Source organism: Anabrus simplex, chromosome 1 (genome assembly GCF_040414725.1).
Source record: "Anabrus simplex isolate iqAnaSimp1 chromosome 1, ASM4041472v1, whole genome shotgun sequence".
NCBI lineage: Eukaryota > Metazoa > Arthropoda > Insecta > Orthoptera > Tettigoniidae > Anabrus > Anabrus simplex.
The window spans coordinates 1276880419-1276902566 of record NC_090265.1 but is presented as its reverse complement, the minus strand read 5'-3'; the positions used below and the strand labels follow the sequence as shown (position 1 = coordinate 1276902566).

At 37.1% G+C, this 22148-nt stretch overlaps 1 protein-coding gene across 1 annotated transcript in view; it reads right to left on the bottom strand.

Annotated features, from left to right (window-relative positions):
- Nucleotides 1-11952: 11952 nt before the first annotated feature.
- The window catches only part of LOC136858695 (adipokinetic hormone/corazonin-related peptide receptor variant I-like), a 441435-nt gene continuing 431239 nt past the window's right edge, over nt 11953-22148 (bottom strand). Inside the window, exon 6 of the mRNA XM_068225731.1 lies at nt 11953-12232. Coding sequence (XP_068081832.1) covers nt 11953-12232 — 280 coding nt within the window. The remainder of the gene's footprint in view (nt 12233-22148) is intronic.

The window sequence follows — 22148 nt, the reverse complement described above, 5'->3', positions numbered from 1 at the left end:
GTCTTTAATGATATTGTAAGTATGTATGTATACAGTTATTTAGTTATAAAATTATAAAACAGCGCAAGTTAAAGGTTTTTTTCTTATAACCATGCGTTATATTTTCTACCGTACTTTATGTAATTCAGATCGACGTCATGATTTCATTTCACTAATTTAGTATGCCAATTAGTGTAATATAAGCCTGTCTTGGAAAATCAACATTAATATGTGAATGTGATCGGAAATTTGAAGTGAACATTTTAATAAATCTTAAGAATGAATTATTTCCCATGTCAAATGTACATTTTTAAATTTGTTTATTTAATTATTGATATAGCCTATGGCCCTAATAATAATAAGTTTAAATAAGTACAAAATATACGAAAGTTATAAACAACAATATTAAGTAACAACGATAAATTAATAATTATCAACAATAGCAATGTAACTACAATGACAACGTTTACTGGCAAATGTCGGTTACAGGAATTAGGAAGAGGAAATTTCGAGGGTTGGCGGGACGGAAGAAAATAGAAACCTGGAGAGGACTTCAAAGGAATATTTTAACTTCTTTTTGAAGGATGCGAAAGGTGTGAATATGTCGATATCGGGTAGTAAATTACCAAGAGTTGGGAGACGGTGGAAGATAGAGCGTTGTAGTAAGGTTACACGCGGATGGGACACATGATAAGTGTGCCGGTTGCGTGTAGGGTGGGGAGTAACCTGTATAGGGAAGTACGCCGGAGGAGTATTACATTTGGTGTAGTCATTGATTATTTTGTGCAAGTAACATATATCGGAAAACTGTAAACGGCTTCTCAGGTCTGGTATACCAAGGTTGTTTATAATGTCAGATTTAGTTTTGTTCTTTAAAACAGGATTGCGAGTCTTAACAATGAAAGTGAAAAAGTTAAAAATACTATTTTGTTGAGATATACTTGTGATAGCAGATGAGGACCAAATAAAGGAACACAAGTCAATAATGGGGAGAGCATACGCGACAAAGTATAATTATAAGGCGTTAATATCATTAATTTCAGTGAACCTATAAAGAATGCCTAGGGGTACGCTTAGCAAGGGATTTTATAGACTGAATATGAGCAGAGAAGGTTGGATTACGGTCTATTATAACATCTAGGTCTCTTATCTGAGAAGCCGATTGCAATGTATTTCCCTGGATGGTATAGGCAGTGTTCATTGCTTGCTTTAGCACTGAATAGGAGATTGTATTGTTCTTCTTAAGATTGGGAGAAAGATTCCATTTATTAAACCAGTCACCACATGAATTGTGAACAGTCTGTAATTTATCACATTCATCAGGCATAGACACTTCTCTTAGGATTTTCAGGTCGTCGGCGTACAAGAGGAGGGAACACTGACTATTTTGTGTGCAAAGAATTATGTCACTGATATAGAGAACAAAGAGTAGGGGTCCCAGGATACTGCCCTGAGATACACCCTTGTAACTCAGATAACCATGATGAGGCAGTTCAGGGAGTACCACTCTTTGTTTTCTGCCGGAGAGGAAACTTGTTATCAATGACAAGACGAGGCCATGGGTATTAAATCTAGTAGCGAGCTTATGAAGAAGTTCGTGATCCACTGAGTCGAATGCTTTGGCCAGATCTTTGTAGATTACATCTAGGCCTAAATGAGATTTATTTGCTATTGCTGAAATATGATTATTAAGAACTGTGAGGTTAGTGAGGCATGATTTTCCGGGAGTGAATCCGTGTTCTTCAGAGAGGTACGGCTGTGTGGAAAAGAGGAGTCGGCGGTGGATTATTCCTTCAAGGACAGGGGATAGTATTGGAACGATAGATATTGGGAGGTATGATGAGATATCATATTTGTTGCCAGATTTGAAGATAGATGTGATATCAGCTTGTTTTCAGCTGTCGGGGAAGGTAGCAGTAATCATGTACAGATTTAAAACTGTATATAACGGTGCACAGAGAGTTGGTGAAGTATTTTGAAGAATATAGGGCTAATATCATTGGGCCCGGTGGAGCGGTTTTTTGGGAGACTACTGAGAATATTTTGAACTTCGTTAGGTATCGTTGGTATTTGTGACAGTGAGCAACAGCAAACACTATCGATCTGTGGTAGTTCTGTGATAGGTGCGGTAGGGGTAAAGGTGGAGTGAAACTACTCACGGAATTTTTGAGACCTTAATTCATTTGGGACATCATCACTACGTAGTTTAAGATTCAGTGGTATCCGGGATAACTTTCTACGTCATGAAATGAGGGCCCAACATTTTTCAGAATTTTTTTAAGGTTTCCAGGTATAGTAATGATGTGCCGGTGGTATTCATTCTTAAGATGTGATTTTGAAATATTCCTGAGGCGTTTAAAAGTATTATACGTATGCGAATTGGGTATAGATTCCCACAGTGACCACGCACGGGTTTTGTTCTTTAGTAGCAATTTAGTTTCGGCTTTCAGCGAGGGCGGATATGTGTGTGTTCTGGGATTGGAGACTGGTACATGCTGTTAAATAGTGGTAAATATTAACCGCACGTTTGAAGTCGCGCTTAGCCAATAACCACCACCAAGGGAGGGATGACAAGTTCTGATTGACAACTAGCCAGTCAAGTTTACTCCATAGAGGAAATGCTTGCCTCGTAGCGGGTGGGAAGTCTTACGTCGATAAGCAGGTAGGCTGCGGGTAGCTTCGATTGAGTCATGCTCAGCGCTAATAACGGTCATTACGATTTTATTTATATAGGTAAAATATATCGAGATTAAGAACCCTCACTTATCATTCTCATTAACACCTAGGAATACGAAGTTCAGGATAAAGGTTTTGATGTATCCACTTTGATACGTTATGCTCATTTACGTGTATTGGTTTGTGAAATGGCATATATATACTGTAGAAGGATGAGAGGAGAAGACATTGTCAGTTATGAGTTACCGCGTGAAATTGTTCAACGTAACTGGAGCAATTTGTATGGAAAATATTTAGTCAAATGTTTCATTCAATCCGTATCTACAAGGTCGCTTCACATCGTTACACACGTCTGTGGAACATCTTTAAACAGGTGGTTCCCTTTGGGCATACAAATAGTCATCACTCTTTAACATGCCATGTTTTTCTTTTTTTGCATCGACAAATTCTAGGCCTGGCACCTACTGGATAGCCACAGCAACAGAAATAATAGAAACACACTCCGCGAGATTCACAAGATTATTGCATTTCTGGTTAAAGCGACAAAAGAGACTCGTTGGTGGGGTATGCATTTTTAAATTAACACTCACTATCGTATGAGTCAGACTTGAAAGGGATTAGGTTTCGAACAAGACCAAGTGCACATCTGAAAAACTAATGAGACGGCTGTGGGAGCGTCACAAACTTGAGCCTGAGTTCTAAAAACAGACGAAAATTGGTCAAATACAAATTTAAACGAATAAATACTACTGTGTGAACATGACAATCTATATATTATTTCTAATCACAACATACGATGGAAGTTTCTCGTAAATAACTTTAGCGGCTGAACCGAGTTTAGCCTACAACGTCTCATTTTAATTTATTCACGGTGGATAAATAACTTTCCACAACACAATAACAAGCGAACACCAGAATATTGTAGCTTGAAATATATTTCCTCTCCTTTCTGATATCCTGAAATGAGCATCACGTTTAAGACCTGTGGGAGGGATAATTTATATGGGCACGGACTCGGAGAAACTCTGAGAGAAATGAATAGGAATACGTCGACGTGACTTATTGATCCTCTAACAGGTATTGTAGGGACGTAACGAATCACATGGAAGATTCACTGAGAATTCAACACCATTATTTACAATGTTCCTGGTACAGGAATACACTACGTGATGTATTTGGTAAAATGACAACATTCACTAAATCTTTTGTACCGAGCTTTGTATGACACCCACAGCAATACATCTCAAATACATTGGAAATACTGTACTAACATTCAAAAATATTGAATTAAGGGGGCTGAATTATTAACACGAATAATGATATTAAAGTACACTGTTAAATTATTGCTGCCATGCGTTTATTAGCAATATTTTATTAGTTTTGTGCACTATGCGTACGTAAAAATAAGTAAACAATTCGATATATCTATTCTAACTAATAAAATTCCAAATTGTAGCGATGTAGTAGGTATGAAATATATTTTTATCTCAATATTTTCTGTATGGTTATTTATTCGGGAACAATTTCATATAAAATTGAACACAATACTGCATTTACGACATGCAGCATGCAACTAAACATGGCAAAGAAAACAATAAAATGCTTAAATCCTTTGATCGAGTGACTCCATCCACTAAATAATGACGATGTTACAGGATTAAATCTGATACATTTCCCTTGTATGAGGGCCATTCAAAGAATAACGAACCGGAGGCTATAAAATTAAAAACGCATATATCTACAGCACATCTCAAAAACTTAACAGGTTACAGACTTGAAAATTGTTTTTAGGAATCTACCTTAAAAGTAAAGAAACATGTATTTTTAAAAAAAATCGTTTAAGTGGGCTGTAAAAAGGACTGAAAAAGAGTTCAATTCTTTTTTTATGAGGATACATTTATATCAGGAGCCTCCGTGGCTCATGCGGCAGAGCGTCGGCCTCCTACCGCTGGATACCGTCGTTCAAATCACGGTCACTCCATGTGAGATTTGTGCTGGACAAAGCGGAGGCGGGACAGGTTTTTCGCCGGGTACTTCGGTTTTCCCTGTCATCTTTCATTCCAGCAACACTCTCCATTCTCATTTTATGGCATCTATCAGTCATTAATAAACCACTTTGGGAGTGGCGACCCCATCGTACTAACAGGTTATATATGATTCATTCATTACATCCCTGACCCGGTCAATGACTGGAAAACAGGTTGTAGGTTTTCATTTTAATTTATCTCAAGAACTGAAAATGTTACAGGCAAGAAAATTTGTATTTGGAAACTTCTTTAAAAATAAAGAAACACGTATGGTTTTGTTTTCGAAAAATCCACTTAAGGGGGTGGGGTGGAAGAAAAGAAGTGAAGAAAGAGTTGAATTCTTTATTATTACGGTTGCTTATATATCAAATACCGAAAAGTTTGCAGACGTGAAAATCTTATTTGGTGTCTCCTGTAAAAGTAACGAAACACCCATAATTTGTTTTCTTGAGATACATTTAAGGGGAAGTGTTAAAGGGGGTGACATTTACAATGAGCATATCTACAGTATATCTTAATAGTAACACATTACAGTTGTGAAAATTGGTATTATTAATCTCTTTCAAAAATAAGGTAACGCGATGTTTTGTTTCGGAAGAGACACTTAAGGGGTGGTTGTAGTAAAAAGGACTGAAAAAGGGGTTGAATTATTTTATGAGGATACTTATATGTCAAACACTGAAGATGTTACAGACATGAAACATCGCATTTGGAATCTCTTTTAAAATAAAGAAACACGTCTGATTTTGTTTCTGCAAAATCCAATTAAGCGGAGGGATAAATGAATTGATATATGAGTTGAATTCTTTGTTTGAGGATACTTATATCTCGAAAAACAAGGATGTTACGGACGAGAAAATTGGTACATGGAATCTCCTTTAAAAATAAAGGTACACAAACTTGTTTGTATTTGGAAAATCCAATTAATCGAGAATGAACAGGAGTGAAAATGGGATGAATTTTTATAAATAATATATCTACAGTATATCTTAGAAACGTAACCTTTTACAGCCGTAAATATGGATTTGGAATCTCATGTAAAAGTAAAGAGGCACAGATAATTTGTTTCAGGAAACTAAAAAAGTAGGTGAATTTTAAAATGAGCCTAACTAGAGTATGTATCCAAAATAACGTATTACAGAAGTGAAGATTGGTATTTTTAATCTCTTTTATAAGTAAAGAAACATGTATTTTTGTTTTCGAATAAAGCACTTAAAGTAAGGGGGGGGGTGTTTTAATGAATTAAAAAATAGTTTAATTATTTTTATGAGGATACTTATATCTAAAGAAGCTGAATATGTTTCAGATGTGAAAATTGGTATTTGGAATTTCCTTAAAAATAAAGAAACACGTATTGTTTTCGAAAAATTGACTCGGGGGATGGGGGAACAAGTAAAGGAGGAGTTGAAATCTGTTGAATAGGATACATCTCAAAACTGAATACGTTACAGACGTGAAAGTTAGTATTTTGAATCTCCTTTAAAAATAAAGAAACACGCTTTTTGTTTTCGGAAAATGCACTTAAGGGGCTGAAAAGAATTGAAAACATTGAAAAAATTGAAAAAATTAGTACCGGTATATCTAAATTATATGTCAAAAACTTAACATGTTACAGACATGAATCTTGGTATTAGGAAAGTCGTTTAAAAATCCAGGAACACGTACTTCTTTTGTTTTCTGAAAAGACACTTATCGAGGTTGAAAAGACGTGAAAAAAGAGTTGAATAATTTTTATAAGGGTGTCTATATCTCAAAAATTGAAGAAATTGAAGATGTTACGAACATGAAAATTGGTGGTTGGAATTTCCTTTAAAAATAAAGAAATATGTATATAATTTGTTGTTTTCGGCAAATCCACTTAGGTGAGGGTGGGGGAAGGACTATTAAAGGGGTTGAATTCGTTTTATGGGGATACTTATATCTCAAACACTGAAGATGTTACAGATGTGCAAATAAGTATTTGGAATTCTCTTTAGAAATAAAAAAAGTCTTTTTTTTCGACTTGAGAGGAGACTGTTTCTCACATGTACAGTTCCATGTCGCATAGTCACCTTAACCCCAGAAGGCAATACCACAAAAGTGGTTTACAAAGTGTTTCTGGGATAAATGAAACTCACTTTTTGGGTGAATTTTTAAACTTTAGGGATTTTCTGATAATGTCTTAGTGCAGTAACGAGGAACGATTACTTTTGTCAAGTTACGAGATCCACGAGAACGAAGCCGCCGGTAGCTGCTAGTCATTTGATAAAACTTGAATTTTGCAGTCCATTTATCCATAGAATTGTCATCACCACTATGCACACCACAATATTTTACAACAGTTGTTTATTCTAGTCTCCGTATGAATACAATTTCAGTGAGTGGAAGACCATGGTTTGCCCTTGTTGATGTCGGAGTGATAATCTCAGCAGAATCAATGAGAGAGGAAACACTACTGAAATACCACATGACCTGTTTAATCACAGCAATTTACTTGACATTGGTTATTTAAGATTCTACATCATCATCACCACCACCATCATCATCATCATCATCATCATCATCATCATCATCATCATCATCATATTCTGCAGCCACAGATGTCTGTCTTGAGCCAGTATTTTCAATTCAGCGTAGGTCTTGCACTTCATCCTCAGAAAGAGGTTCTTGAAATAAGACACTCTGGGTCGTCCTCTTCCTCTTTTTCCAGCAATTATTCCATCATTGATGTTACAAAGGAACTCCTCGTGCCGCAGAATGTGACTGCATAGAACAATATAATCCAAATAAACTTAAAATACAGTGCATTTTTATTTAATTTCTGGTATACTGTAGCGGATAGAAATTAAGCTTTTAAAAAGTGAAATGGCCAAAACTTTGATGAATTTTGTAATGTGTTCTGTACTGCCCTTACAAAACACGTTTCTTGAATAAAATGTTATTACTGTATTTTGCAAAGCATTGTTTAAAAATACTGTGTTTATCTCTCAATTTAAGTTGGAAACTTACAGTATTACATACTTTTTCGATTAATCCAAACTTTTCCGAATCCGAACAAACCACAGGCCCAATTCCTTCGGATTACCGAGATTCTACTGCACATAAACTGGCTTACAACCTTCAAAAATGGATTTTACAAAATATTGTTTACTTACAGCGCATCTATGGGAGTTGTTTTTAAATACATATTTTCAAGAATATCTACATTAGATCTCATGTTATGAATTTAAAATCCAGAAATTGCATATATTCCTTAAAAGTATGCGTAGTGCGCACAGTAGTAGTGCCACTTCATCATAGATTAGCTATGCTTGTATGGATCCCTGTAATATTTAGCTTTCAAATAAAATTTCTCACACCAATAGGTGCGTGATGGTTTGGAGTTCAGGTATCTCATAATGGCAGACATCTTATATATTAATTTGTCATGTTACGTGACATTTAAATAATCAGTGAACATATGTTCCATTTGTGGCGGAATTTCTGTATTTTATTTTAATCTTGGGAATAAGAAAGGCAACTTTCAAGACGAATAAGTGTGGTTTGCGTGGGAAACGACATTCTATGTGGAGCGAAAAAAGGAAAAGTGCTGAAAACTTAAGATAAAAACCAACCTCGTGCTCAAGCCCAAGTATTCATGAATTTAATAACATTGATAACTTGCCATGAAATGTAATTTTTGATATTAAATATATTTTGAGAACTAGAGAAATGTTTGCGCTGTAAATGTGGAGGGATTATTTCTTTTACATTTCAAAATTCTCGGGGTTGTACTGTAAAATAGTGATAATTTGTAAGAACTCTCGTGTTACTGGCTCATTTTCACTGTCCAGTGTGTGGTCAAACAAAACAAAAACCTAAGAATTCTCGTGTTAATGGTTCATTTTTCAACTGTCCAATGTTGTGGTCAAACAAAAGAAATTACTGTATTAATTATAGGTCTGTGTATGTCATGAGATATATAGGGCAGGGAGGAGCATGTTTCTACGTAATTTGTAGGTTAGTGAATATCAGAACCCCAGTGAATAGAGCTAGTTATAAGATTATAAAGAACAAAATTACAGTGCCGCAAACGTCTGAACTAGGATTCCATGCTAAAGGCTATTGAGGAAAAGATTTATCTTAGTTACAGTGATTTAGAAGTTCCATATAATGGTACATAGATGACTAGGGGTCATTAATCTCAGTATGGTGTATGCACACATAATATGAGCAAATCTGGGAAAGTTCTTGATACAAAGGTTTTCATTCCATTATCGGGCTTGTGAAGCATGGAAGACCAGAAAGCGGACATGAGAAGATGGAGAGTGGTTGGAGAGCCATGCAGATGAATGATCCGCAAACCATAAAGGTACAGCTGGTGTGATGGAGGTGGAGGATATCACAATATGTATGCACGTTCTGATGTTAAGTACGGCACATGATATGGAAAATACATTGTTGCTGAAGGTGGCACAAAATCTTTTAAAGCTGTAGTGGATACGCTACCGTATAGCCCTTGTGTGCCTGTTCCTAAAGCTCAATGTGTTGGACGTGCGTAAATTTGCATGGGTACACGACTAAGAAAATAAGTAATTCAAGAATTCAAATGGCAAACCATTCGCTGAAAAAACTGGTGAACAGATGCTACTATAGACACTCTGACAACATATTATGGAAATGCAATCAAAAGCAACTTATCATCAGTAAATGACATCTAGTGATGTCCATAACAGCGAGTTGTAGATGCAAACAAACTCACGAATATCAACACAGGAATTTATATAGTAGGCGCTTGGATAAAAAGTCCATTTTTTGAAAGATGTTAGCTACAATAAAACCCCCACCTGTACATTTCACTACGTTGTTGTTTGGGTCATTAATCCGTAGACAGGTCTAATGCAGCTTTCCGTGCCGTCCTATCTTGTGCTAATTTTTACATTCATACGTAACTACTACATCCAACATCTACACTAATCTGTTATCATATTCATGTCTTAGTCTACCCATTCCATTCTTACCCATTACACTTCCCACAAAATCAAACTGAACATTACCTGGGTGTCATAAGAAAGGCCTTCTCCTGATTGAGCTAGTCAGCATTATGCCTTCCTTACTTCTACCATCATTGGTTATTCTACAGTCGGAGAAACAATATTCATCTACTCCCTTTAAAGCTTATCACCTAGGGTTCTCCTACAGTACTCTGATATGGTCGGGAGCTTATTTACACGAACGTCAACAACGTGTCGTCAATCAAGGTACATTTTCTTCGTGGCAATATGTGAAAAGAGGTGTCCCACAAGGGTCAACCCTTGCTCCTTTGCTATTTCCTGTCTATATCAACGACCTAGCTAAACAGCTGACACATTGTAAACGACATATCTATGTTGACGACGTACAATTGTACATTCATGCAAAACCAACAGACGTTTCGACAGCAATCGAGCAAATTAACATGGATCTAGAGGCCATAAGTAAATGGTCTTCCCAGCATGGACTTATTTTGAACCCAGAAAGTCCCGAACCATAATAATTGCACACCCAAGACTTATTTACAGTAATTACCGCATGTCCATCCCTGACGTGCAACTTCAAAATCAAGCTTTGCCCTTTGGCAAGAGCTTAAAAAATCTCAGAGTAACCATTGACCAGCATCTCTCGTGGACGGATCAGATAATATCGGTGAGTAGACGAGTTTTTGCCACGTTGCACACATTGAACAACTTCAAATTTACTTTTCCGTTCAGTTTAAAGAAGAAACTAATTGAAACCCTCGTTCTTCCAATATTCAATTATTGTGACGTAGTTTGCAAAGACGTGAAAACCGAGCTTCGAGATAAACTACAAAGTGCACAGAATGCCTGTGTAAGATTTATGTGTAATCTGAACTTTTCAAATCATTTTACCCAGTCTTACGTCGACCTCGGATGGCTACGCCTTGAAGACAGACGCAAGCTGCATACCCTGACTTCATTGCACCGAATCCTTACCTTACAATCCCCATCTTACCTGTATGAACGATTTCATAGCCTTTCTGAACACCATGATAAAAACACCAGAGCGCTGAGCTCGACATTGCTCGCTATTCCTAAGCATAAATCCTCAACCTACAACAATTCCTTCACTGTTGTGGCCAGCCGTGAATGGAACTTCCTTCCGCAGGAGGTCAGAGGATTATCAAACCACGGAAGATTTAAAAGCTTCTTCTTCTTCTCCTTCTTCGTTTTCCTCTCCTCTTGGTTCTTCTTCTTCTCATTATTATTATTATTATTATTATTATTATTATTATTATTATTATTATTATTATTATTATTATTATTATTATTCAGTAGTGTTAGAGAGTACTCAGCTGTGGTTTCCTGCATAGTTAACCTTATCCCTATCCACATTTTGTAATGTTTTTCACCCACAGTAAACACACGAAAACTGTAACATTCGTCATTGTGATATATTTCTGCAACTGGACAAATTAATTGTAAATATTAGTAGGTTTATCTATTTTATTATTATTATTATTATTATTATTATTATTATTATTATTATTATTATTGTTATTCGTCGTATGTTGTATGTTAATTTCATCGTAGGAAGAAAAATGTTAATTTATATTGTGTATTATAATAGTTATTTTTATGTACAGCAGGATAGCATAGTACCATAGTAATTTGTTTCAGTCTCTTTTTTCATTTATTTAGTTAGTATTTTATATATTTTATGTTATTTATGTATTTCACTGGTTAAGTGTAAGACAGGGACACGTGTCTCTAACTTTGCCAGTTAAAATAAACCATATATATCTACCTATCTATCTAGATAAAATGGGAGATCCTAACTTGCTTAACTAATTTTACACTGTATTTATATAATACCAGTCATATGGAGGCTTCTAAATATTTTAAGTGTTTAGATTAAGCCTAGAACGCTAAGGTACATAACGTTTTCTATGATTAAGGCATGGCTTCCGATTCATTATTTTATAAATGTACATTTATATGCTTTGCATTCAGTTCTATATACTTCACAGTAATTAATTAATGATTGGCGATATATCAAGTGTATAATACATATCCAGTATTTTGGTAACTTCGGGGTTCACAAACACCCGATATGCAAATTATTGTTACCTGATGAGTTAAAAAGAGAATCGGAAGTTCCTTGCAACTGTGCAACTCTGTGAGTGTAATGGAGTTATTGGTGAATGAAGAATTACGGAAGGAAGATTCTAAAGAGTTTACAAAAGATACTAGCGAAATTTTATCCGGAATTATTTTTCTTTATTGATCGATCAGATGCAAATACAACAAGGATATTATAAATGTACTACACGATCAGGGGCATGCTCTCTGCAGTGTGACGGTTGAGATATCGCTGTTAATGTTAATGGGATCAACTCACCCGTGGATTTGCGGTTGAGATGTGCGTTGGAGCGAAATACACAGCCAAAACACCGACTGCATTCCCTACGAAAGTTCATCGCGTACGACCCGTAGACCAGCGGGTTCATACAAGAGTTTGACACAGCCATGATGAAGAGACCATCCTGAAGGCGTCCATCAACTTGCTCTGCACTCTCTCTGTCGAACATATACCTGAAACAAGAGAGAGTTTCTATAGTACAGAATGTCAGGAAGGTAATCAGCACGCCATTTTGAAATATTGTACACGAGTAGCGATGATTTATTCTAAATATATTCACGTTCATAAATCAATCTTCCAATCGATTACAGTGCGGTGCTTTATCGACATTCCGGGCGAGTTGGCCGTATGGTCAAGGGCACGCAGCTGTGAGCTTGCGTCTGATAGTGGGTTCGAATCCCACTGTCAGCAGCCCTGAAGATGGTTTTCCGTGGTTTCCCATTTCCACACAGGCAAATGCTGGGGCTGTACCTTAATGAAGGTCACGGTCGCTTCCTTCATACTCCTTGGCCTTTCCCATCCCATAGTCGCCATAAGACCTATCTGTGTTGGTGCGACGTAAATCAACTAGCATAAAGAAACCTTATCGACACGTGAACTAAGCAATCGCCCAAGCGTACTCCCTTATGTATATTACTTTATAATAATTTTGCGAATCTTGTAGTAAATATTGAAAGTCATTTTATATTTCATCTTAAGACAGGTAGTCGAATAAAACACGGTGATGCAGGAACTATTATATTGGGAGAGGGGGTCTTGAAGGAAGCAAGTGAATGCAGATACCTGGGAAATAGGTTAACGAACAATAGCAGAAGTATATGAGGACAAAACACGCAGACTAGCACATTCAAGGAAGGAGAGAAATGTGCTTGCTTACTTATTAACATAAAGTGAATCACTGACGATAACTATCGAGGAAAGATGGTGATAGAGAAGAACATTGCAGATTAGACAGGCAAATGGGATTACAAATGAAGGGATATTGAATCGAGTTGGTGAGGAGAGAACGATTTAGAAAAGGTGGCCAGAAAGGTATAGATTGACAGGATACATCTCAAGATACCCAGAACTTGTTCTCATTTTTAGAGAAGTGTAGAAGATAGGAACGGTGGAAAGATAAGCGTAGACCAAGGCATAATATTTACAAACAGATTAGAAGTGGGGGTTACAACCAAGAAGATTTTCTCTGGCTTCTTACCAAGACGGCCGGGATTTGGTTCGCAGGCAAATCGCGTTCGATTTTTGTATTGGACATTCAGACCCCTGTGTTTCGGATTCCATCTGAAATTATATGTTTCGTGGCAATGGTTACGATATAAAGTCATGCTAAACTGCAAGCTTGCTTAGCTAAACAGATCACCGTAGATGTAGGATGCAATAGTAAATGATAGGGAGGCATGGAAGGCTTCATAAAATAAAAGAGTAGGAATGGATGATAGAAACGAAACAACTGCTACTACGTGGAGTCTATGAATACCAATAATATTGGTTATTGCTGCGACATTTGGAAAATGCGTAGCCTAAATCATGGTACAAATGCTGAATATTTGTATAAGTTAAGCATAGTTGGGTTCACTTTTCTTGTGATTTATATGATAATTAAAATTATAATCTTTCATTAGGATTATCTTGAGACTTTGATAGTTTCATTGTCTAAAATACAGTACTGTTCAATTGTTATCAACATGATATACATCGGTCCTAAAATGTGTATCATTCATTTCTTTCTTGTCTTTACAAATTCACCATACGAAACCTATTTTCTGTTACTTAAACATACGGGAAGAATATGTGGAAACAGATATTTGAGAAATTCGGCAAGTTTCTTACTCGTGACCACTTTCCTCACACACGAAAAGCCGGAATTACAGTAATTCAAAGAATGAGCTTGTACTGCGCTGTTTAGACATGCAAAGCATAGGAAAAGGTTTCTGATATTCCTTGTGATCAAATGTCTCATCTTTGGTGTGGCGTGGAAAGTGTGTGACTATTAATGTAAGTTATATGAAGTTACCAGTGTCGATATAATTATATTGCTGTGGGGAGTAAGATAGTAATTGCAATACTGGTGACTGACAGTTACAGCCAAATGAGGTACATAATGTTAGAGAAGACTGGTAAAAAGAACGAAATATTGAAGTAAGGGTGGCAGGGTAGGTAGATAAGGGACACAAAAATTAAGGCAATTAAAATAAATAATTTCTCAGAATATATCTGAATTACTCGGAATCAAATTACTTGGAACTAAATGATAAATGATGTATCTTACGACGACGGAGACCCCAAGGAAAGTGAACGAGGAATGAGTGATTGGTTCACTACCAAGGTGAACCAAGTCGACTATGTTTACATTTTTACATAGATGGTGTAGAAATTACAGAAATCTGTTCTATTCACTGCCACATTGAAACAAGTCATTAGTTCGTATGCTGTCCTAGACATGGCATCTATATAAAGAGCAGGAGAAGAGAGTTTTTCTCTCCTTTACTGCTATACTAAGCTAAGTTCATATTCTATTATTGGTGTATTACAATATGTACAATCAATCACATAGCCAATGAAAGTCATAAAGGTTTTGAATATTATGATGAAGATGTTCCTAATTCATTATTTGAAACCTAGTTTCTTTTACTATTATAAGCGGTACTTTTAATTACTATTTCAATTATATTATTAACCAGCTGTAGTACCTGGTGTTGCCAGGATTTGTATTACCAGTCAGGTATGTGTGAAGTGAGTTTTTATAAAATTCCTATTTGAGAAGCTGATTTTACGATCTACTATGTAGTTTTACAGTTACTTATATGTGTGTGATGTCAAGCTTTAGTTTATTAAATTTTCGAGCAAATCTTTGTTCTTGTGGAAGCTCGAATTGACTGGGAAATATTCGATCCTTCAAACAAAAAGTGATAACTATATGTATTTCCTCGACGCGCTATAGATATGATTTCAACTGTCATTGGGACTGTTACCAAACAGCCTTGCTACCCCAAAAGCAGTGGATTCAACACTAATCTTGTCATTTAAGACTATTTACTTTTAATCCCCTCTCAGCACTCAGTCTCAATGGAGGCTGAACGTGGACTTAAAAACGGCATCCAGAGCGTTACAATTCCTCTCAGCGACACAAACAATGGATTCAACATTAATGTCAGTTATGTTCCATTATTTTTACATGTTATCAAATCCCATTCCCCACCCCGAGTTATGGTTGGGATGTTTCATCTCCATAGTATTCTTTTTCCAGATGGTAAGACACAGGTGTACCAAAATTCGTTGGGAGCTATTATCTCGGTAAATTTTACTGTCATTTTCATCCTTTCTCAACCTCCAAGCCTTAGTCCCAACCAGCATTAATCACAGGGGTGTTACCGTTCGATATATGGGACTATCAAAGAAATTAAAATATAAAATAAGAACTAACAATGAAGATACTCGATCTCCAATTTAAATATGGGCATCAAGTAATTAGTACTACAGGGTTGAACGGGGCACGAAAATTATTTAACTTTAAGGCTCATCATAAAAACCAATAATTTTACAAATACAGATCACAAAGGAGAAATTTGGGAGGCTCCCTCCTAGGAAAAGCGGGACGGATTACTATTCTACAAGAACAAGAACTTGGAACTGTTTCCTTGCAAATGCTTAAGGAGCATTTTATTCAAAGGTATATTGGGACACACACAAAATTTGTTAATCCTCATTTGCCTCTTATTTGGCGAATCATTTCCGAAATGTTATATAAATAGTTTTGACACTGTAGATCCTTACGTGCCTATCATTTTTGGCAAATCACTCTTGAAATGTTATATAGATAAATTTGACACTGCTGAGCACCCATCCACTTGGGTGGTTGAACCGTTCTTTGCCGAGGGTTGAAACCATGACCATCGTGATAGTATCACGACATATGTTATGACTTTATAACTATGGTTTAGATTGTGTATGACTGTTGTTATTAATTCATATAATTTACGTTGAACACTACACGATAGTGGTTGTTCACCGTTCACCGTACCTTGGTACTATCTAGCGGTTGGCACTACCAGGACAGTCCGACTCGTTGGCTGAACGATCACCGTACTGGCCTTCAGTTCAGAGCGTTCCGGGTTCGATTCCCGGCCGGGTCGGGGATTTTAACCTTAATTGGTTAATTCCAACGGCACGGGGACTGGGTGTATGTGTTGTCTTCATCATCATTTCATCCTCATCACGACGCGCAGGTCGCCTACGGGAGTCGAATAGAAAAACCTGCACCTGGCGAGCCGAACCCGTCCTGGGATATCCCGGCACTAAAAGCCATACGACATTTCATTTTTTCACTACCAGGACAGTCATCTAATGAGTTAAAACTGTTGTTGACAGTGGACTGATTGTCGGCTGTTTCTCCCTCTGTAGAGAAGCGTCACGTTTTCTTGGGAGCACCGAAGTCTCTTTAATTTGATCAAGAAGATGTGTTAAATGGAAGTTTTTCGGGATCCTGGGTGATTAAATGATCCTTGAGTAATATGACTTGAAGAGTTATTTGAAAGGACTCTTTTAATTCCTTGTAATCTTTTCTTTTTAAGTATTGTCGTCTTTCCATTGGAGCTGAATGGATAAATTCAAGTAAGCTGAACATCTTATTCTGCATGGAATTTTGGTGAATACGATCTTATAGTGTACTAAACACATGAAAAACCTAAATTATTCTGGAGCTATATAACCTTCGTAAACAAGAAATAATGGTGGACTGAAAACCGTGTAAACTTATTTAAAATTGTTCCGGACTATTGGGAGATTCCTCTTATCATTAGAAATTAAATATGGGCTTCACTTATAGTGATTTAAGTAGTAATATTTTTCGGTAACAATGCATAACGTTCCTTGGAGGATATATTTATATCGTAGTAACGAGAATGCACCTTACTCGACTCGAATTGTGCTTTAAACTTAATATCTACGACCTATCCTGTAAATTTAATATTCGAAATTATTATTATTGTTATTATCTCTACGGAAGATTCTGGTTATTTGATGTTGTTTTAAGATATTCTATTGTATGTGTCGTCCATATGGACGTTGTTCGTTAATTGAACTACCCCGGCAAGTCTATTTTCTTATTACATTGATTCGATAGTGGTTTATGTTACTTGATTTTCTTCATACGTTATATTTTATTTCTTAAATGCCACCAAAGTTACCTTTAGAGAATGAGTTGCAAATAATTTCATGTATCTGGCTTCAGTTAAGACATGGGATGCCATGTTTTGTTCTATGTCACGTGATCGGGTTGTCATGGCTCATACACTTTGCATTTGGGGGCGTGTCCTATTGTTTGTGTGTTGACACATGACATTTGAAGATTGAGTTTTGGTTCGTCTGTTCTGATTGTAAAATATTTGCATTTGTGAATGCCCGGATCTGGGAAAGTGCTATTTGATTTTAACTGAATTCTTCCTTTTGAATAGCATTAATATTTGGATCATTCCTTTTACATTTGATCGTCAGTTTAATTTCCACATTCAAATCTTACTACTATGTTGCATGCTATATGTTTGGTAGTACTGCTCAACTTAATTCTTGACATTTTCTTATTTGATGACATAAGTTCATCCATCTTTTTCTTTATTATATTGAAGCGGTTCATACAGAGGCCGTTGTCAACTCAACTAATTGTTTTCAATAAATTAAAGGGGTGTATCTGAAATAATATATTGTGACAGTTTTGATAGGCCTGATAGTGTGCTTTGATAAGACTGTGTAGTATACCTTTGTGTCAGTGGACTTTGCACACGTGCCGCTTTCATTTGATCAGTTACTACTGTTATATTTATTTATATCTGATTTACGCCGCGAGACTGTAGACTTGTGTCGGCAGCTAATGCACACACCCATTTCTGAAAAGAAAAAAAAAGAGAGAAGTGTGCCAGCGAAATTACGAGAGGGTTGAAAGACATGTCACCGACTATGACGAATCTAGCAGGCGACTGGTGTTATAATTAAATATGGCAATTGGAAGGTGATGCTCATTTTCCCAATAATAATATATACTACATTTTATTATCATTGGTCTTCATATTACATGTGAAGTGAATTTTGAGTGATAGTAAAATTGTGTCTTGAATTTGGTAATACTTCCGGTATGTGCGAGTGAGATGCGCAGAAGTTCGTCGAGGTCACCTACTTGACAGCTGTTAGCATAGAGTCGGTCACTGGGTCATTCGTCAGATGACAGTCGACATTAATTATCCATTCTCCCAGCTGACTTTGGAAAACAGTAGTCTTTCTTATGAATAACCTCGTGTTCTTCGAGAACTGTCACCTTAGCTATTTTTATTGATAACGAGTACAGTGGTTAACAGACGTCAAGTTGATCGAAACTGCTTAAGTACGTATTTATTGACAATATTGAGAAGAATCTTTGGACCAAAATATCGGCACTAATAACATCAGTGATCCTACTACTCCTTGAATTGATAGAAAGTAGTTTAAACTATAGGTAACAGACTCCGAAAAATGCTGAAACCTAAGCCAGTACGTAAAAACAGAGGCCCGTCGGCAACCGCTGGTCGCTGGTCTGGTTGTGAGTTTCACAAATAGGAGAAGTCCTCTCAGTTTTAATTACTGCGTTGATGGGGTGAAAGTTCCTTTTGGGGATCATTGTAAGTATGTAGGTGTTAATATAAGGAAAGATCTTCATTGGGGTAATCACGTAAATGGGATTGTAAATAAAGGGTATAGATTTCTGCACATGGTTATGAGGGTGTTTAGGGGCTGCAGTAAGGATGTAAAGGAGAGGGTATATAAGTCTCTGGTAAGACCCCAACTAGAGTATGGTTCCAGTGTATGAGACCCTCACCAGGATTACCTGATTCAAGAACTGGAAAAAATCCAAAGAAAAGCAGCTCGATTTGTTCTGGGTGATTTCCGACAAAAGAGTAGCGTTACAAAAATGTTGTAAAGTTTGGGTTGGGAAGAATTGAGAGAAAGAAGAAAAGCTGCTCGACTAAGTGGTATGTTTCGAGCTGTCAGCGGAGAGTTGGCGTGGAATGACATTAGTAGACGAATAAGTTTGAGTGGCGTTTATAAAAGTAGGAAAGATCACAATATGAAGATAAAGTTGGAATTCAAGAGGACAAACTGGGGCAAATATTCATTTTTAGGAAGGGGAGTTAGGGATTTTACTAACTTACCAAGGGAGACGTTCAATAAATTTCCAATTTCTTTGAAATCATTTCGGAAAAGGCTAGGAAAGCAACAGATAGGGAATCTGCCACCTGGGCGACTGCCCTAAATGCAGATCAATATTGATTGATTGAGTGATTGATTGCTTTATTGATTGATTGATTGATTGATTGATTGATTGATTGATTGATTGATTGATTGATTGATTGATTGATTGCTGTACTGCGGAGATCTCCGGGGCTATTATTTTTATACTTCACTCCCTTTCCATCCCCGCCCAAAGGAGTGCTATGAGCGTCTTACACAACAGTTTATTTTTTCCAGATAGTAAGTCATATGTGTATGAATTTTGGTTGGCAGCTATACCCAAACGTACATGCATAATCTGGCTGCTGTAGAATTCTGGAGCTGACATTGCCATGGTTACGGCCGTTCGTTTCTTTATCCGATTCCTAGAGCAGGGCTAGTGTGGTTCCAATATCTCCATAAAGGTTGGTTTTAGGGCCTTAAACATGTTTTCGGGCCCGAAGGGTTTACCGAGTTTTGTTCTTTGCGTCAAGGGGCTTAAAATGAGCTTTGTCTCGTCCGTGTACGACAAATTCAATTTCGCCTATATTATCCTCTTATTTTAATATTTTAATATCTCCCCCAGTCGCGCCCCGCCCCCATCGAATTGTTTTGAAAATAAAATACAGCCCATGTTACTCACTGGCAATGTAGCTTTCTATAGGTGAAGTAATTTTTTAAAATCGGTTCAGTAGTTTTTGATTCTATCCGTTACAAACAAATATAAAAACTTTTCCTCTTTATAATATTAGTATAGAAGTATAAATTACATCCCTACACATACGTCAGGAAGGCCATCTAGCCGTAAAACAGGGTCAAATCCACATGTGCGACACAGTTCCCAACCGCAACTCCACAGGTGTGGGTAAAGCGATAGAAGAATAAGATACTCATTTTCAAAATTCATCCACTTTTTTTATTCTTTTCACCCCCTTAAATGGATTTTCCAAAAAGAGTGTGTTCATTGTTGAAGGAGATTCCAAGTACCAATTTTAAAGTCTGTAACATCTTCATTTTTTGATATATATGTATCCTCATATAAATAATTCAACTCCTTCCTCACTTCTTTTCACACACCCCTCCCTTAAGTGGATTTTCTGAAAACGATTATTTGTGTTCTTTTATTTTTAAAGGGGAATCCAAATATCAGTTTTTATGTCTGTAACATGTTAGATTTTTGTGATTTATTGTAGATAATTTCGCTGCTGTAGAATCCTGGAGCTGACGTTGTCATGGTTACGGCAGTTCATTACTTTATCCGATTCCTAGAACAGGGGTAGTATGGTGCCAATATCTCCGTAACGGTGGGTTTTAGGGCCTTAAAGCATGGTTTTCGATCCCGCAGGGCTTACCGAGTTTTGTTCTTTGCATCAAGAGGATTAAATTGAGCATTGTCTAGTCCTTATACGACAAATTCGATATTTTGCCCCCGTGCCCCCCACCTCGAATTGTTTTGAAAATAAAATACAGTCCATGTTACTCAATGGTGAAGTAATTTTTAAAATCGGTCCAGTAGTTTTTGAATCTATTCGTTACAAACAAACATACAAATTCTTCCTCTTTAAAATATAGTATAGATTACAGATTTTCCTTGGTTTCAAAAAAAGACTTGATTTTGATCTTCGATATCTACAGCTTCTTCACTGAAATTTCACTTAAAATGTTAGATTGTTTGTAGGTTATTTTATTATAGGAATGCGATATATAGAAAGATAATGACATATCTCATTCTAGTTGTTAACGAGGAGGTCGTTCAAATTTTTGAAGGTCTTGACCCGTAACGGAAGGTGTCGTGTAATTAGTCTGCTCAGTAATTTTAAGTAATTTACTATTTCAAGCCATCATTTATTTACGTGAAACAACAGTTACGTAAGATATAGTACTCTTCAGTAAACTGTAAGTACAGATCAAAATATAAAGGCTTTCACGGCCGGTGTCAATATAAAAAATATATTTCCGGCTATTATGCCGTGATCCACTCCTCTCATTTCGTCCAGACGTTTCGACTACTGCTGTGGTAGTCATCTTCTGCGGCGTCGTGCATGTACTCTCCCCTGTATCCCGCTGGCGACTGCGTTGGCCATGCCTTAGTCTCAGCGGAATCACGGTGGAACCGGTTCCGTTGAGGATTTTAGCCCTCCGACCGAAAAGAGGTCTTGGGTGCTCTCTGTTAATAGATTGGGATTGACTGTGTGGGTACTTTGTATGCAGCATTTGTACTGTGGTCAGGCTACCAGTTATTGGTATTAGCTGGTCAGAATATGACCTGCGTCCCTTTTCAGGGGCGACTAAATTTTGAGGACCCTGGATCTGGAACCAGGATTTCAATTGCCCAACAAGTAGTGGGTGTAGTTGGTCTCTGAATGGCTCGAGGCGGTAGTGAGCAAGCAGGAGCAAGCGTGGGTCACCCATCCAATTGGTGACCATGTGCGTAGTTGCTTAACTAACAGTGACGCTTTTAGACTAGTTCAGTACTAAGGAGAAAAAGTTTCAGAGTGGGAGTCAGCAAGGCGATTTTGTCGGCGTGGGGGGAGGTTGCTGGTTAGGGAGTGCTTGGCAGGGAATAACGGTTTACTCCTTGACGGGGTTGGTTGGTGAGGTAGGTTAGTACCTGATGAGTTGTCTGCTTTGCATGGTGGGAAGTAGGGGAGAGATTTGAGAGGAGAGAATATTGAGAAGTAGACGGAGGAGGGTGGAGGTCAATTGGCTACGCTGGTAGGGAAGGGGGTTGGTGGTTTGTTTGGTGTTACAGGGAGGGTTTTTTATATTTAGGAGTGGGGGAGTTTTATGTGTGTTTATGTGGTGTGAATGCTAGTAGTGTGTCTTAACTGCCCGCTTGATGAAAGGGCAGCC